The sequence below is a fragment of the Phasianus colchicus genome, chromosome 2 (genome assembly GCF_987193195.1).
Source record: "Phasianus colchicus chromosome 2, bPhaCol1.hap1.1, whole genome shotgun sequence".
NCBI lineage: Eukaryota > Metazoa > Chordata > Aves > Galliformes > Phasianidae > Phasianus > Phasianus colchicus.
The window spans coordinates 38,730,133-38,749,427 of NC_143437.1; the positions used below are offsets into that span (position 1 = coordinate 38,730,133).

At 38.0% G+C, this 19,295-nt stretch overlaps 1 protein-coding gene across 5 annotated transcripts in view; it reads left to right on the forward strand.

Moving 5' to 3' along the window:
- The window catches only part of PCNX2 (pecanex 2), a 149,198-nt gene that overhangs the window by 89,956 nt on the left and 39,947 nt on the right, over positions 1-19,295 (forward strand). For all 5 annotated transcript variants that reach the window (XM_031591892.2, XM_090135414.1, XM_090135417.1 and 2 more), the window contains 2 exons: positions 3,650-3,758; positions 8,395-8,524. In XM_031591892.2, the coding sequence (XP_031447752.2) occupies positions 3,650-3,758; positions 8,395-8,524 (239 nt within the window). The remainder of the gene's footprint in view (positions 1-3,649; positions 3,759-8,394; positions 8,525-19,295) is intronic.

The window sequence follows — 19,295 nt, forward strand, 5'->3', positions numbered from 1 at the left end:
CTGTGGCCTCTCAGTGGCTCTCTGTTTCTCTCGTTACTTGTATGTGTGTCCCATCAGATTCCCATGGAACTGTTTTTTTCCAGTTGTTTTAAATACTTCCTAAATGAATTCATCATTGCTCAGCATGTCTTCAGTTCTCCATACTTTCCCCCAGGTTTTGGAAGGTTGGGTTTCCTGAAATCTACCTAGTAAAGACCAAGAGAAAGAAAGCACTGAGTAACCTGTCCTTCACTGGGTCCTCTGCTTTCTCTCATCTTTCTTTTGCTGCTTACGTGCCTGTAGAAGTCCTTCCTGTTGCCCTTCTCTTTCCTTGCCAGATTCAACTCCAGATGGGTTTGGCTTTCCTAATCCTGTCTAATCCTAATTGGTTCTGACAGTTTAACTAATGTTGAATGTTTTCCTCTATACTGCTGTCTCATGATTACTGAAGACTGAAACACAGATAGTTGTATTTGAAATGAGAGAATGTCCCTCTAACAATCAACTCCCTTGTGTTTGTGCAGGTGAATTTTAGCACTTTTTCTGAGTTAGGCAATAGTATTTTACAAATCCTTGGACTTCCTGTGTCAGATATAGAACAAAGTATATAGTAAATTGATAAGGAACAGTATTTTTGCATGTGGTTCTAGCAAAACAAACAAACAAAAAGAAAACGTAAGCAAGACCCCTTCTTAAATCTCTATGTTGGAGTTGCAAGAAGAGATCACCTTAGTAAGTATATTTAGATATGTAAAATGATAATGACAAGTTTATCTTATGCTGTTTTGTAGAACTTGCCCTTGAAGAGATAATTTAAGAGTAATAGAGGTATTTGACAATTCTTCATGAAAACGGGAGCTTGAAAATTACACATTTTCATCTTTAGGTGCAGTATCACAAGGCTCTCAAAAACCAGGCGAGGTTCAGTACAGTGTTCTTACATGCGTATTCTTGCAAATGAAAACAAACTCCATCTCCTGTTTTGTAGAAACACTAGCTGAGACGCAACTGTTGAAAGAAGTAGCAGCAAGTTCAGGCAGTGCTGAATGTAGAGGTAGTGGGACTTGGTATAAGCAATGGGAAACTTAGGTTTCATGGCCTATTTTGCAAGAATATGTAAAGACTGAAGAATGATGAAAGTGATGTAATGGAACAAAAAGCCAGAAGGGTCTCTTCCTGTATTGGATATCCTAGCAAATGCAAAACCTGAATTTTGAGGTTTGAAAACCTGATGAACCCTGAGCCTTGAGTGCAGCCGGGCTAATTTATGGCTTTGTGATTTCAATCTGTAGCAGGCAAAACTGTGCTGGCTGCAGCAGTTTTGAATTCTTTGAGGTTTCGGTTGTGAGTCATTAGCTTTTTCAGCCCTTCTTTTAAATTTTAACAGATATAATTTTTCCCCTGGCTGTTCATTCAGATGTTTCATATGAATAAAAATTAAGATGAAGCAAGCTCCCAGCCTGTAAAACAGGGTTCAAATAAAGGAAATCATTTCTAATTTCAGTGGAGTTTTACTTGTCTGCTTTACTTAATGTTGTAATTTTCAAATCACATATAGAATTTCTGAGAAGAATAAATTTGACAAGATGTGAATTTCTCATAAACAAAGCACAGATAACCAGGCTAAGCATTGAAGAGATTGTACACCTTTTTTTCATTTGAGCTTCACTTATTTGAAATACTATGCCTGTGCAAAGTTAACATAAGCTGTATTTTGCATAACTTAAGTCATGCCAAAGCATTGCCAAAGCATAACAGAATGTATGAGTAGCACTTCTTTCATCTTGAGTGGAAGGTTTATAGGTTAAATCTGAAGCATGCATGACACAGCAGCTGCTTCTGTGATCACTTAGTGGCACAAAGATGAAAACATTTTACTGTTATTAGTCATTTTGTATCACCCTCCCAATTCACTTGCAATTATTTACAAGAGAATTCATAGAGGAACTCAGTGAAACATCTTGTAAGTGCGTTGATGATGTGGATACAGGTGGTCAAGTGTTACATTGGGGCTGGAAACTTAGGGGCAGATGAAATGAGTTAGCCGGTGAAGGTGCATTCTCTTTGGTTGTCAGTGTACTAGTGAATGGAGTGTGTATGTAGTGTTCTGCCACACAGGCAGAAGTCATGGGGAAGCTTGTGTCCATGCTAGTCAAATCTCCCAGCCAGTATGCAGGTGCAAGTATGGAGCTGCCAACTGGATGTGGGCCATAGAGGGTTTTTCTTCCAAGCACTGCTTTGGATTTGCTTGGAAAAGTGCTAGCTGGGCCAGACCACAGCCTTGCTAGGGACCTTCCATAGAATTTAAAGATATGTCTAAACAGTACCAGTGCCTGGGAGCATTGCCTGGAAGCATTTAATGTACTGGTTTTCATATGTCCTCAGTATCTTTCAGGATACTGACAATATCTTGTTTTTCATTAACTCAGTTAATAGATATATTATAGGAAATTTAATGTATGTTTTCTACATGAGCATGAGATATTTATTGCATGCGTTCCTGGTTCATTCTCAACTTCTGTGTGTGTTGAGCTCTAATCTTCCTGACAGTGTGTCAGGAACCCACAGTGCAATTTGAATCTGATGACCCAGTGCAGACAAGACAAAAGATCTGTTCTGGCCTGATGCCAAGAGAGCTGGCAGAAAAGAGTAACATATTCCGGGAAATAAGTACACATCATTCTTGAATCAGAAACTGCTTGTTGTAGCACTAGGCGTATTTTACAGAAAGCAAAAACAAATTTGGTGTGTTTTCCAACTTGTTCTGTGCAACAATAAAAATTCGTGCTCGTGCAGCATGTTTAAGGTAGGATGATTTGATCTTGAAAATGCAACTGTAATTCATGGTTAACGCCAAGCATATGCTCGCATAGAGATGGCATCTCCCATAGCTTCAACAAATAAAAATGTTGTGCTTGTGAGAAATATGCCTGGTTTCCATGTGCAGAGCCATGTGCTACATTTTTTATTTCTCTTTTCAATATCTATTTTATCCTGTGGTCTCTTCTCCTGTAATTCTCAAATGTCTAATTGGCAGTGTGTTATGTGCAGCAAAAATCAGAACCTTTTTTCCTGCTTGCTAATTAGAATCATCAAATGGCTTGGGTTGGAAGGAAATTTGAAGCTTATCCAGTACCAACCCTGTGCCATGGGCAGGGCTGCTGCCTACCAGCTCAGGCTGCTCAGGCCCTATCCAACCTGGCCTTGAGCACCTCCAGAGATGGGGAATCCACAGCTTCTCTGAGCAACCCATACAAGTGTCTCACCACCCTCTGAGTGAAAAATGTCCTTCTAAAATATGATTTAATTATCCCCTTTTTTAGTTTAAAGCCACTCCCCCTTGTTTTGTCATTATCAGACTGCATAAAAGTCTATTCTCAACCTGTTCATAAGCTCCTCTTAAGTACCTGGATGTTTTTGCAGAAAGGTAATCTGCCAGTGAGCTCATTGTGGTGCTTAAGAATGTACATCATTGTATGTGAGTTTTGAAAGAAAAATATACTTTTGTCCCTTACTGAAGTTACACCTTAATGCCAATGAAAGATAACAATATGATAGGAGCTATCTCACATTCATCCCAGTAGACAGTTCTAAAAGATGTGTCACTTTCAGATATTAATACTTAAAGCTACCTCAGTGCCTAAAATGTGTTTGTTTGTTTGTTTTCCAGCTGTGGGACCTACTGCAAAAGTTGCAGTTCATCATGACATACATCGCTCCCTGGCAGATTGCCTGGGGGTCATCGTTCCATGTGTTTGCTCAGCTCTTTGCAATACCTCATATCCTTTATATTTTTCTTTATTCTTGAATTCCTTTTCATGTATATAATTTATTTACAGTGTTTGAACAAGTTGTGAAGTTTCCAGGTAATCTATATTTTAAAATGTGAAAATGTTTACAGTAAATCCAGGGAAAGCTGGCTTTCTCTGTTTCTTGACTATGTAGGGTCTGAAATGGGGAAACTGAATTCTAATGCAAACTGCTTTATTTATGCCTTTCCACTTCTCATCCAGTCACATATCCACAGTCTTCAGCACTGAGTTCTGATGCATTTGGAAAGAAACAGTTTGGCTGACATAGTACCTCCAGCTTTTATGTATATAGGAGCTAGTTTTGTGAAGCGCTGGGTGTATTGCTGACTGAGCTCTAAGATACTACTTACTTTCTCAGTTGCTTCTAATTACTATCTCAGATACACATTCATGTCAGTGAGCCAGTTTCTGTTGCAACTGACCTGATTTTTTTTTCATGTTCCAAAAACAACTGTATTTTAACATTTCTAAGTACACTTTTCATTGTGGAGCTGGAAAGCATTTGTCTTTTTGACATTTTCACTCTGTTTTATAAACATATTCATCAACACTAAAACAATCCTTCAGAAACTGTCTCAGTGCCCATCCCAGGGTAATGAATTTTTTTTTTTTATTTAATGAATACAGAGACTTAAAACACACAGTTAATGACCTCCAAATGCCTGCAGGGATTAAAAATATAGAGGACTTTTTAAACAAAAGTGTTTCACTTTAAAGTCTAATTCGGTTAGGAACTTGATTTAATACAGGAAAAAGGTATTGAAGTAAAACACTTTAGCTTATCAAATTTAACTTTATTGGCATGCCAAGCATTTTCGGAGACTAACTTTTCATTTCTTCCTTCCCTTCCAATTGAATCTTCCCAATTCCAATTGAATTGAAAGTAAAAAAGAGTTGGGTGAAGTGTTTTTAGTTCAGATCTGCTGAAGACTTAACTATGTACTGTTTATTAGGTACATACATTTAAATCTTTGACCTTTCATCCTGTAGAAAATGGTTCTTTCCCTGGAGTGATTTTTTCTTCCCCTCTTGTGGTTTTTCCCCTCTGCTATTTGCTGTGATATACTTAATCATATGCTACATTGATTAACTGTGCATGTGTTTATAGATAGGAAACATAAATGGGATCTTTGACAGATGGAAGTGAAGACAGAATAACTCCCAGAAGGAAACCTTTAAGTTGCCTATTTGCAAACAAAAAGCATTATTAAAAATTGTTAGTTATCAGAAAATTTAGAATGACTTGTAGCAAGTTACAATGGAATTTCACAACAAAAAGTTATTTTCATCTCTGTTATAGGTATGAATTGCAGGAAAATATATGAAGTTATTTAGCAAAACATCTGAGTATCGAAATTATATTTCCGTGAGTTCCTCTTTGATCACATATATTTTTGCACAGTGATAACTTCAGTCTTGATAAAACTACCAAGTAAGCTTTGCAAAATGGAAAGCAGTGAACTATCAGGATTCAGTTTATTTACACACTTATTACGAAAGTGATCTAAATTAGCATTCTATTATTTATATTAATAATGTCTGTCATAAATGTGAATCTATCTTTCAAGACAATGTTGCAGTAATGATATTGGTTCAATGCCCAAGTCGCTATTCCCACAGCAACAATTACTCTGCCTTTTTTGCACAGTATTTTTATTTGTTGTTACCATAACCCTGCCGACAGTACTAATGAATAAATATTGCATGTATGGCACTAAGCCTGCCTTTTCTAAATATTTGTGGCTCTTAATTGTTCAGATCATTTCCACAAACAACACACCAAAATTTAAATTTAAAAGCTCTTAGGTGAGTTTTTGCTGTAGAATTCAGTGACTGAGAAGTTCCACTCACTTCAGTGAATTTCATTCAGGTGTACAGGGAAGGAAGAGCAACAAACCTGGAGCTTTGCCTGGAGGGCATTGTGGAGTCTCCACCATTAGAATTCTTAGAGAATTCAGACAAACATCTGTCAAGAGACACAGAGGTTTAGCTGTGGCTGCTGGATGATCTCAGTGACTCCATAAAGTCCCTTATAATTCTGCAGTTCTGAGCTGAGACTTCAGAAGCAGAAATGGACTTCATGCTGGAGGAGAGATCTGCTACTTCATTTCTCAGTGTTTAAATGGGATTGTGCTCATTTCTTTTAAATTGTAGCACATTGAGAAAGTTGGTCTAGTCTGTAGTCAGAGCAGATTTTTAACTAAAAAATGAACAGTGAGATTTTGAAAGAAAGGATTTGTAGTTTAGATTATTCTGCTTTTAAGTGCTTCTGCCATCAGTGTGTCAGGATTGCAGCCCTAGCAGCAGAAAAGAACGCCCTTTGAAAATCGGTTCTTCCACCCTCTAAGAAGTGCTCTAATGCCTGGAAGTGACCAAATGTCTTGGCTCAGGGTAACTGCAATTAAAAATGTGTTTTGGGGGCATCAGAAGATTTGGACTGGATTTACTGCATAGTTTTGTATTGAAGGAAGGGGATGGAAGATTTTTAAAACATAAACCATTCTTTTACTTGTTTTGAAGCTGACTTGAATTCAGACAGACTTTTAAATAATAGTTAATCCTCAAATAGAATGTTTTATTTCACTCTGAGCAGCTTTTTGTTAATTCTTCTCAAAATTTGATTTTGGCCACCTTGAAAAGAAAATCCGTTATTTACAAATAAACTCTGCTTCTACAATGTATAACGTAACAAAGATGGCACTCAGGCAAACTCACTTGAGATGCAGAGCAAGAAAGAATGGCTGTAGATTTTTTGACAGTTTTATGTGTGTATATATATATACACATATACATTTGATGTATCTGGCATATATATATATGTCTGTATATTACTGCACACATCCGCTCTAGGTAAGTATTTCTGGTGCTGTTACTTGTTTTCATGAGCACGTTTACATATGTGAAACACTTTATTAAAACCACTCTTCACAAGTCAAATGGGAAATAGCTTTTGACTTGTATGTAGTAGAGCATTATGTCTTTCAGCAAAAATAAAACTGTTGCTACTGCTTATGTCTTTAATACAAACAGTTCACAGGGGAATCCTAAATGTCTTAACTCATGAAAGTCGCAATTTTTAAATCAATAATGACATTAGAACTCTCTGTAGAAAACTTGATTTACTGTCCTTATCTGTTCTCCTTGCTCTTTTTTGTCTCTTCAGCTCCCATGCCTCCTTCCTTTATCCGACACTTGTAAATACTTGTTCATCTTTTGCAGTCAATGCTGCTTATGACTACAGGGTAATGTGACAGTTTAACTTTTGGTGTACTTGCTTCCTGCTCTGTGCTGTCACTTTTTGAACTTTAGACTCTAAGGGCAGCTCATTTTGCAAGTTCACTAATGCATAAAGACACCATTCAGGACCACTTTCTTTTAATATGTTTGAGGGATATGAGAGAGATCTTTTGGCAAATATTTGTTTGTAGATTTTGCAAATTGCTTTGAAAGCATGGCAGGGTTAGCCTTTTAATGGAAATATTGTATTGCAAATGATGATACATTTGTAAAGATGTTTACTGTACAGACTTAGACTGTGGAGGACGCATTATTAGAACTAGAAGGCTGTGGTTGTTGAGCAATTTGACTTGAATTTTAGAATGAAATGCACTTGATTGCTGTACTTGATGGTTGCTACTTCGTCTGTGGCTTCTATATTTAGTATGTTCCTTCCAATGGAAGTGTAAGGAAGGACAACTTGTCATTTACACCAACTTGGGAACTTTTTTCCTGAGATTTCATGGTCCTGGTATAAATTAAAGAAGAATTAATACTGAACAGTTTGCCTGTTTTTTGTTTTGTTTTGAAATCATATTTCTTTCAATATGCATGTTTTGCTGTGTCCTTATCCATCGCCTAAGTTGCTTTCCAGCAGTCTAGAGTAAGAATTTAAAGTAAGCCATGGATTTACGCATTCATTATAGTGTTTGTGTGGTATTTTCTATTCCTCTGTCCTCATCCTCTCATTTTGTACGTATTTCAAAAAGCATTAAATGCAGAACATTTTTTTTACTTTTAAATCAGCATGAAACTTTAAACTGTCGATAAAAACTAACCTGAAAGTGTGCTTTTCAGCCAGTAAGTTGGATTGTATAGGTGTAGTTGTTTCTTCACATACTAGCTAATTTCCAAATAAGCAGAAACTCACAAAATGAAATGTCAGCCTCGCTACTAGGATGATTCCAATGCAGAGAAATAAGAATTTCCATAAAAATAATTACTTTTTGGCTCTGTGTGTTTTAAACCCTTTCTGTCAGACTCTCAAGAATCACTTTGTGTTATAGAAGATATGTTCAGTAGATAGAAAAAGGCGCTGCTCTAGCTACAATCAGGATCTGTCCTTGGGCAGAGGTTAGACCAAGTCACACTGCTAATACTGTACTCTATTCAAACTTGTCACCTCCATTACAACTGTGCAGCATTGAAAAGACATGGATTACATGGTGGTAATTGGCAATTTGGCACTGCCTGCCTTCTTCTCTTCTCCCTCTACCTCTTCGGTAAGATAGGCAATAAAAAGGCAAAAATGGTTTTAAGAGTTGCCTCAAAAATGGTTTGAAAGTATGACTAAATAATTTGTGTTACCTTAACTTGCACTTTTCAGACTCTGCCATGCTTTTTTTCCAAACGCTGGCCACTTCAGTCTTTTCTACTCCACTGAGTCCATTTCTTGGTAGTGTCATCTTTATTGCATCATACGCAAGACCGATCAAGTTCTGGGAGAAAAACTACAAGTAAGACTATTCAAAAGTTATTTTTAAAGGTTTTGCTCTCATTCATTTTATTTCTGGAAGTATTTTTCTTTCCAAAGATATTCCATTAACTGTTGTAGGCCATGAGGAGTTCATCTTCTGAATCTTGATTCTGATGTTTTACTATTTCATATTCATTCGGTTGTTTCTGGAAATGTATATAAACAATTATCAGTATGCTACAGATGAGCTGTCACATTGCATTTGTTTTACAGGCATACAATAACAAAGCTGTGGAAAAAAAAACCGACGGTAAAACTCCCAGTTGTCAGCCTTTTTTGTCTTACTAGCTAGTGTTAGCAACTAAATCTGTTAAGCCTTTGGCACTACAAGTCAGGCTGCATTAATATATTTTATACTGGCCTGATTAAATGTTACCACTGGGATGTGGCAGGTAACTCTTATAGAGAAGTGATGATAAGTGTGCATTGTAATTACTTGCTACATCTGATCTCAGAGTTTGACATAAGAATTTGTTGTTGTCAGAATTTAGCTGTCATTCATTTCACGAGGACATAGTCTTAGAATATTGAACAGATTGAATAAAGAGCTGCTGTTCCTTTTACCCTGTAGGATTTCGGAGTGCTTGGTAACGGGGGTTGAAGGTTTTCAACAAAAGTAGCAGATAAAAGAGAACAGTCTTATTCAACTGGAGGTAGTTTTCAGAAGGATTGCCTACCAACATGTAACTGGACTCTGAGTAAACATGGCAGCTGCAGAACACTGGTGGGAAGCACAAAGTGAAAATTGTATTGGCCAAAGTAGGATTTGGTCAGAGCAATGAGAAGTGTTGTGCATTTATCACATATCTTGTATTCGATACCATGAGCACCTCAACAGAATTCGGAACTGGAAATGACAGTGATAGCTTCCTCCAACTCTTAGGGGAAAGGATCTGATGAGTTTCTGAAGAGTTTTATTTTTTTGTTTGAATTTGACTTGTGTTAGTAAGCAAATATGTCTCTGTAGTTTCTTTATAGAGGAGTACGAAACCAAGTTAAATAAAGCTTCTGAGTCTGAAGAGATTTGTGGAAAGTTTTTGGAGCAAGCTGAGCTTTGTACGCTTAACAAAATTCTTTGTCACACATCCTTTTCTGGGTCAACAAGTTCATTTAACTGAGGGTAGTCTTAGAAAGTCAGGAAGCTACTGCTAATCCCACAGACAGCTTTACATTTTGGACAGAAATTTTGAATAGTAGAAGGTGGAGAATTGAATATTTACTGCATTTCAACCAGAGCATTTTGAAGGCACATGGCTGCTTTTCTCTGTGCAGGTTAGAGAATTGGACTTATTAATTATAGGCATATCACTTCTAAGTAGTTAGATTAGTGTGATATCTGTAGGTTAATGTAGAAGGAAATAGATAGGAACATTTTAATTTGCTTTGAGTTGGTCTAAAGCTTTTGGGACAAGATGAACAGAAAATATTCAAAGGAATTCCAGAAGATGGTGGTTGATGCTTTCATCAGTACTGACAATCAGTGACTCCTTCCAGAGGAAGTAAAGAAGCTGATGCTAATCATTTTTGAAAATAAAACCTCATGTCAAAAAAATTTAACATTTTAAATGCTTTAAACTGCTGCTGCTTGTCTTTTCAAAATAAGCAGTAATTACAGCTTTGTCTTCAATGTGAATGCTCAAATTAGAGCTGTGAAAGATTTGTGCTTTGTTGTTTGTTACAAATTGTAGTACATCTTTTGGTCTTATCACTTAAAACACAAAACCACAACCTTTCCCTCAAAAAAACTGTTCAGAAATAGTAAGTGGCCTTGTAGAACACTCAGATAATTATCAAAATGAAATAAATGTTTGTCTGTACCTGTGGCATTCCACAGTATGCATCTCCTAAATTGATGTTTATTTTGTCTCTAACAGTTCTGATTCTTCTTTGCCTTGCTTGTACTTCAGTATTTGATTGCTCATGTGAAGAACTGAGCAGAGTGAGTGACAGCGGTACTGAAAAATTCCAGGGTCATTAAAGGGACACAATGATAAAACAGAAAAATTCAGGGGAAGGAAATAATATTGTATTTCAAGTAGGAAAATTTCCTACAGAATGCTTGAAATAATTGAATAAAGTGAGACTGGCATTGTCTTACTGCCTTAAATCTTTACCCTTCAGTATCTAAAAAATCAAAACTGTGGCTTGACTACTTTCTTTCAGAGCTGTGGAGTTAAATAGGCTCAGGAACTTGAACTGGAAGGGAAGGTTGTTCTGTCTCCTTCACTGACCTTTCTTTGGGCAGCAGTGTCTTAGGGCAGGGCACACACTGAGTTTTCAGGTGCTACAAGACCAAATACAATGCACAGAGGCAAGTTATTTCTTTTTGGAGTGCACTGACAGTTACTTTTGCTAAATTTGGCTCGCAGCATTCATGGGCAGTTCCAGGTTCAGTACAATGGATTCTGGGATAGATGAAGCAACCTTGACTTTTTTTTTCTTTTTTTTTTCTTTTTTCTTTTTTCTTTCTTTTTTTTTTTTTCTTTTCAATTCTATACTCATTACCTGTTGACAGAGACTTCTTCCCAGGGGAAAGCTACTTCCAGTGTGCTTTATATAGCTTTTTTGTTTTGCCTATTTTGCATATTCATTTTCAAACACTTCCTTATCATGTTGATGCCTACATTAAATTATCATATTTATATTAGCTACTCAAAAACTCATTTATGTTTATATGATATTATACAGATAGTTATTTCATGGCTATATTTTTATAGTTTAACCTGTTAACTACACTAACCAAAAACAATTTAGGCAAGCAACTACATGTCTTAACTTAAAATATGATGGTTTTGTTTCTCTTCCAAGTAATAAGGTTGCATTGGTAGAGCATCTATCCTGTTTATCAGTATTTGCACACTTCTCTGCTGTCAATCAAACTACATTCTTTTGTTGTTTCACTTGAGCAAAACCTATTTTTGCACACTCCATTTTCTCTCATCTCATTTGGGCCAACAGTGTGAAATTGGCTGAGTTAAAAGCATCAGGTTCATTTTCTGTAAAGTGAATCCAGAACTAAATATTTGGGCATTAACAAGTGGAGAGCTCCACATTATTAAATGGGCTCTTAGGCAAGTTGCTTGGGCAGTGAGCAGCTTCTCCATCTGTCTCTTAAAGCGTTGTCTTGGTTGTCACAATCTGATGTTTTCTGAGAGCACATGAGCACATCTTAAGTTTCCAGCCTTACCTTTAGTCTCAGGTTTTTTTTTGCTGACTGCCCAGAAATTTGGTTTCTCAGGTTTCTTACAGGACATCTGCCACTCTGGATGGTGTGATTTGGAGTTGAAAGTCTTAGGGAATGCAGATGATGGCTTGTTTGTTTTCTTGGGGAGATGGAGAAACTCAAACAGGTAAAAAAAATAAATAAAAAACGGCACCCCCCCAAAAAAAGTTCCTCTTGACAGTAAGCAAACTGTGAAATTCCTAGCAAGCTCCTCAAATTTAGGAATCATGCTGTGCCTGTTTGTGCTCTGGCAGTGTGTTCACAGAGCCATGGGTGTTCCTCCTTGGAGCTGACATATGCTGGTTGTTTATAGTGTGCACTTCTGGGCTCACTGCAGTGTGAAGCCTGGCACAGCTATGCATCACAGAGGTCAGGGTTCTTTCTGGGGAGAAAGGGAAGAGTGGTTTTAAGAAGAAGAAAGAATAGCCAATAGGGAGGGGAGGTTAGGAAAGAATGACCTCTCATACTACCATTTTTTACAGCTTTTGCTGCCACTGTTGTTGAAAAGAGAGGGGTAGAAAGTCAGAAGGATGGCCTGCACTCAGGAGCTGGTTGTCCCATGGGAGTCCAACTCTGAGAAATTTTCTCTTTAAAAAGAGTTTGGGTTTGTCCTGCTGTCAGCCTGAGTTCTGCTATGCAGTTTGAAGAGTCCTGTTTCACTCTTTATTTTCACAGCTGTTGGAACGATTAGGCTGTAGATGTCAGAGAGAAAAGGAAATAGCAGTAAATCTTGTTTAATGTATGGACACTTTAAAGTGTAGCTTTGGTTGAAATGCTGTTGTTCCATTCTACTGCTTTGCTTTCTTTCTTAATTACTTTGTCTCTCTCTTGTCTTCCCTTCTTCTTATCTCACTTTGTATCTCAGATATGGGAACTAACAGAACAGAGCAGAAAGTATACTTTCATTCCCCAGCAGATCTAATCCCAAGATTGCTCTGAGCAAACCCTTCTCTGCTGCAGCTGTGACTTGTCCCCACAAACAATGAGCTGCCACCAACACTCTGGGGTTTTAACTGTCTGCAAATCTCTCCCCCCTCTCATGTGCTCTTTCCTGCCTCTGTTCTTCCCTGGTCATCTGGTTTGGTGCCTGCTTTTGGGTAAGGGACAGCTTGCATTTGCTTTGAAAGATCTCTAGTGAATTACTGTCTGTTTTAACTAAATTAGTTAGTGTCTCAAAAGAGGCTGTGATTAAATTGCCAGTTACTTCAGAACAGCATTACCAGATGTCTCTCTCTGTTTGAGAATATGTGAGCAAGTCTTTTTCTTCAAGTGCATCACTATGTTGTTGCTTGCTCATTGTGGTCTGGCAAACAGCTACCTGTATAAGGTTCATATAGTTGGGGATAGAGGTTGAGAAGAATGTGCCCTGTCTTAGGTTTAGTGCAGCTGCCATTTTCTTTTTTTCCTGCTGTCTGACATAATTTGTCCATCATGCACAGCCTGCAGGTGGAGTGGGGAGAGTTTTCCCAATGTGAGCATAACCAGGATTGACCTCACATTGTGCACGTGTGTGGGAAAGGAGATGTGAAAAGTGCCCATCTGCTCCTTTCCCTTTTCCCATAAAATAACAAGCCTTCCACTTCCAAATTATTATTTTTTAACGCATCCTAGGGCATCTGGTTTCCCTGTGAGCCTGCTCATCTGGTGCAGCTGCCAAAAGCCCTGGTCCAAACACAAAATGAAATGCCATTCACCCATAACTGTCAGTGGGCCTTGCTTGGGAGCTGCAAGGCCTCTTTTTTTTTTTTTTTTTTTTGGTCTTTTCTTGCTATGTTGTTTGATTTCTCACATGTTCTTAGACCTCCATAGTAGTGATGTTTACAGAGGGACAATTGCAGCAAATGTTTATAGTTCAGTAGTCTTGGACATTGATTTATAATGAATACTTTAAAGAAAGGTACATTAACCTCAGAAGTCAACAATTATTGTGTGACTTAGCCATAAGAGGACACTTTTCCTCCCAGATGTACTGTTTGCCTTAATTCTTTGAGTATTGTTTGACAAATGTTGTGTTCTGACTCTGTCACTGCCAATTCCCCTTTCTCAGAGTTCAATTTTTCTGAATATTTCCAGCCACCAGCTTGAAAGCCCAGCCATGAGTTCTGCAGTTCATTGCTATCTTTTTAGTTTCTTCTTAACTGCTTCTGCTTTACTGCTAATTTTTGCAGTTGTCTCTCTGACTGCTTCTGTTTCTGTGCTGTTTTTATAAACTGATCAGAAAGAAGAAATGTATTCCAGTTTCAAGATTTTACAGTATTGAGACTACAGTTCTTTTATTATTGGTTATTACTCAGTTGTATCTATCTTAGTCTTTTTGATGACGGTGGCTCTTTTAAGAGGTCTTTACTGGATTGGTATCAGGGCTTTTCCAGACTTTTGTTGAGTGTTAAGTTAGTTTATAAGTCAGCAAAATAGTGCAAATTTCAGCATGTAGATTAAACCAGAATGGGCATTCATTAGTGCCCAGGACTTACAAGTCAAAACAAACAGAATCAATGAAGGAACTGCTTTTAGTTTGAATTTTTGGTGCATTGTCTTCAAATCAGAATAGGTTGCCTGTTCCCTCTTCACAGGGCATGTTGAATTTACTGAGGTTTTCTGATGACTTCAAAAGGATTTAGATCCTTGAGTGCTCAGCCTAGTTTGGCAGTAGGGTATCCCATGGGTATGGTGTTCCTATTCACAGCAGCAGTCCTCTCCACCTGGCTGTGATGCAAAAGCTGAAAACATTAGAGATTGCTGCTGGTTTATCTTTGTTAGTCTTCCCTTACAACTGGAATACTTCCCTAGCAAAGATGATTTTTGGAAAAAAGGAAATGTTCCTTTATGAAAACAGTGAGTATGGGCTACTCGTTGGGAGGTTGTGCCCCAACCTCCCGAAGTGTGTGCCTGATGATGGCTTTGGCATTGCAGGAGAGAACAGAGAAAACCAGAACTTTTGAATAACTTCATCTGTATTTCAGTCTTAGCTCTTCATGAGTCTCTGAAGTTGTGTGCTACTCATTAAACTTGTTGAGCTGATTGTCTTCTTGAGACCATTCCCTCTTTCTTCCCTGCTCTAGGCCTGTATGGTATACATCTTCACATTGCACACCATCAGCACTGCCACTGAACTTGTACATGCAATGCTGGACTACTATGAGAGTCTTTAATTCCCTTCAGTGAGCGTGCAGGGTTTTGAGGTGCTGCTTCAGGTAAAGCCTCAGGCCTGAGAAGCCCTGCTAGAAATCATGTCCCTCTCTTGTTTTGAGCTGTCATCTTCCCTTTAGCTAGTGGCCTCTTGAGCATGTATGCTTCTTTGCTGTAGCACAGATGTGTGCATGTTCTCTCCAAACTAGGCTTCACCTTATTGCTTGACATCGCAGTTGGAGTCTTAGCTATCTGGGAAAAAACGGGTGAAGAAAAACAGGCCTTTAGCTGAACAGAACTGGTATTAAAATAAGTGTTTTCAAAGTTGTCAAGATTTTTAAACTCAGGGGAGACTACAGAAAATTCAAAGCTGTATTTCTGCGGTTTGGCGGTATCTCTTTAACTGGTAACATCTCCTCTTCTCAAATTTTGCCTGTGGCAGTCAATAAAACAAATTGAGGCTAATTGAATAGGAGCCATATGTGTGATAATTAATTGGGAGTGCATTCTGATTCAGTGCTCTGTAGTTCCCTGCAGAGTTAAAGATGCATTCGCAACTCCAGTTCATTGAATCATTTTAAGAGGACAGAATAAAGACAGAAGGAAGGCATCAGAGAGAGAATCCATGCTGAGACCAGGGAGGAACACAAGCAGAGATCAAAACCACAAGCGGGATAAATGAAAAGGGAAAGGGATGGGCGGAGAGGCAAAATGCATGCAGTGGAAAATCTGAGAAGACGTTTATAAGCAGGAATTCAGACCCGACGAGAAGCAATCATGAGCACAATAGAAGAGGATTTCCAAAGCTGTTCAGGAAGGAAGACAACAGCAAGGAGGAAGAGAAGGATGAGAATGGACTCATAAATTAGAGTTAGGAAGCAGGTAATATTTTAAGTGCTTAAATGGATGCGCAGTGACTCTAAACTTTTATCAGCTGTTCTTCTAATGTTTGGCTTCCAAATTATATAAATCTAGTGAGATCAAATAAAACTTGTGAGATTTCTGTCGTGTTGAGTGTTGGGAACCTGTCCAAGTGCATTTTCTGCGAGTTCTGAGCAAGCGTTCATCCCATTCACTTTTACAACATAGACCACCTCCTGTTTTAGATTAAACTATATCAAACATTTAGGGGTAGGCTGAGGTTAGGAGCAGTAAACTCAGACCTTTCATTCAAGAGGATGCTTATTTGTCCAGGTTTTGTCAAGATTTAAAGACAGGTGAGACGTTGACATTACAGAGAAGATGTTCATTCAAACAGAAATGATGTGCAAGTTGTAAACCGATAGCAGCAGGGAGTAATTCATGCTACAGCTTGCTCAAGTCCCAATTGTGTCCTGATATGCTAGGGAATATACTGGACCCAAATTGCCTGAGTGCTCAGAAGAGCAAAATGTAAAATTTCTCTCACTTCTTTCTGAGATTATACAAAGATACAGAATTATATCATTACCACTGAGAATCATCCCAGAAGCTCTGTGCTAATTGGCGGTAGATAAATACTGGATGAATGATAGAGAAATACTTTTTATCTTTCGACTAGCAATTTTTGCTCTCAAAATACCATGTAGTGTCCATGTGCTGGGAGACTTTTTCAGTCTGAAGAGTACTATAGGGACTAACATAATGACTGCTGTAAATGATCAGCCTTCTCCATAGTTCTTGCAATAATAATAATCATTTAAAAAAAAAAAAAAAAAACCTTAAAATTTATCCCTGTTGGATTTTGTGCAATTGTAGAGTAGTGGTAAAATTTTTGTTCTTTTTTGGTGTGGTATCATTGATACTTCGCTCCCAGTTTGATGGCACTGAAACAACTTGATTAGCTTCTCTTTTGTCTTCCTGTACCTTTTGCTGAGAAATCTGTAAATATGGAGAACCTGTTAATGATCTAAACTAGTATTTCTAATCTAGGTTTTCTTTTTAAGACATCACTTCCTAGTGTTTGTTTTATTCTTTCTCATACATCCTCTCAGTCTCCATCTCCTACTTTTGTTTGTAAGTAGTCATCTCAAGTCTGAAAGTGACAGTTAAAATATAAAAGTATGCTGTTATAATACTGTGCACCAGAAAAGCTTAACAGCACTTTATCAGCATGAAGAATATTAAGAATGAATTTTGAAATACTTTGCTGTCCTTTCCTCCTTTCATGTTGCTGAAGCAATTTGCATCTCTCTGTGTGGAGTAAGGGAAATAAACATCTTGGCACACTTGCTGGCGCAGCTTCCAATACTTTGGTATATATTTTTTAGCTGTCTGATCTTTCTCTCTCTCTTTTTCTGCTGAAAACTTACCCAGGACTTTTCTCATTGCCTCCTTTTTACTCTCCAGCCTCTTACAATTTAAAGTTTTTGTCTCTTCACCCTCATGCGCCCATTTTGCTGCATTTTCTGGAAGCACCAGACTCCAAGTCCTGCAGGTCTCAGAGATGGGAACCATCCCTATGATGTCTGTTTGACTCAACTCTTACCTGTAATGCTTCAAATGCAGGTTTTTGTGTATGTAATTATCACATTTGCTTTTAAATTGGCAGTATGTCTGAGTTGTGCACAATAAGCCTGGTTGGGATGCAAGGTGCTGCACTAAGCAAAGTACTTCCAGGCATGGCAGGGCCCCAGCACTCCATCAGTGACAACGAGAGCAAACATAGACAGACCAAATGCTGATAGTAAAATCTTCCTATGTTTTAAAAGGATCCCTCATCAGCAGCATCTTAAACACCTGGAACTTTTACACCTTACCCCTTCTAGTTTCCTAGAATGCAATCAGTGCCACTGTTTATTTTTTCCAGGTGAAATACTGGAGAAGGGAGGGACAGAAGGAAAGAAGAAAGCATGAAGAATAAAAATCAGAACAAGTGATCAGGAAGGAGATATTGTTTCCATTTATAAAAGATCTTTCTTTATTAACATGAGTTAAACCTAGAGCATGTCTTCAATGCAATTGCCCAGAAAACCTGGATGTAGTTATGCACGAAGGGGCTGTCAGCCTTTGTTGTTGTAATCATGCTGAAATATTCTGCCTTTTAGATGAAATTGATTTAAAACTACTTGGACATCCTCACACTTCCAATTAGTACCATCATTTTTGCCCTTGGTATCCTTCAGATATTCGTGGATGCTTGTTTATTCTGCTGTTTCCTCATTCACCCCCCTGCCTTGCTATCTTAGCCTACTACTACTACTGTGTTTTTAATGTTAAGCCTTCCATTTATAATGCCAACAGCATAAGACATTCAAATGGATTTTTTTTTTCCCCAGACTCCATGAATAATTGTAGGGCTGCAGCACAGTAATGTTTCCTCCTGTTAGACTTGTCAGGTGTCATGGAAAGGTGGATTAAAATTGCTTGAACACTGACAGAAGAAAACTTTGGATCTACCCTAGAAAAGCATCTCTTTCATTTCCCCACAGGGGGACTGCTTTCCTTTGTGTTGTTCTCTTATAAAACTAGAGATCCCCTATTTCACAGCAGGAAACCTGGAAATCTTGAGTTTGTGTTTTGGGGCAAAATCCAGCAACTGCAAGATGGATGGAAGAGTTATTTTCATGTTCTGGAAATAAATACTGAGATAATTTTTCCCTTCAGTTTGTCTGATTCTCAGTATCCACCCCAGGCTACCTGAATTGAATCTTCTTCAGTCTATTTTCTGTCCTTCTAATGAATTTGGGAGAGTGTGGTGGGAGAATTCTTTCCAGGTTGAGAAACAAGATGATATTTTTGGACAGTGGATGCATAGGAAATGACCTGATCCTTCTGCAAACTAAGCAATAATTATAATGACATGAACAGTGCCACACAAACCAGTATATTATCTGAGCATCTATATGAATGAGTTAGATATATAGAGTCATCTATATGAGTTAGATATTTCAGAACTAGGGAATACGTTGGCTTTAAAATAGCTGAAGAAGTTCAAAGACAATCACTTGCTCTTAGGGGCAAGTGCCTGAGGACCTGCTCAGTTTGCATGGAATAATGCAGTTCAGGAAGAAATCCAATTACTGAGCTAATTATCACCTTGTATGAGTGGTAACAATCAAATTTAAGGCAGGAAGCCACTGGAGGACAGCCCAAATCTCCCACTTGTCCAAGAAGTTCACTTAGGAGGTCCTACTTGACAGCAAAAAGACCCAGAGTAAAGATGTAGCTAGTTGGAGTTTAAGGAGCAGTGCTTTGGAGTTTAATGCTAAGCAAATTCCTGTTGCCTTCAAGAAGCTGCAAACATAGCTATGGCTACTAATACTTGTGGAAGATTTTTAAAATCCTACATGATTACCTTGAGTGAATTTCTTCAAGTAAACTGAACGTCAGGATAAAAGTAGTTCACTCTGCTTTATCAAGTGTGTGTATTATTCTCAGTGTTCATAAAAAATGAAAATTATCCTTCAAAATATCAGTA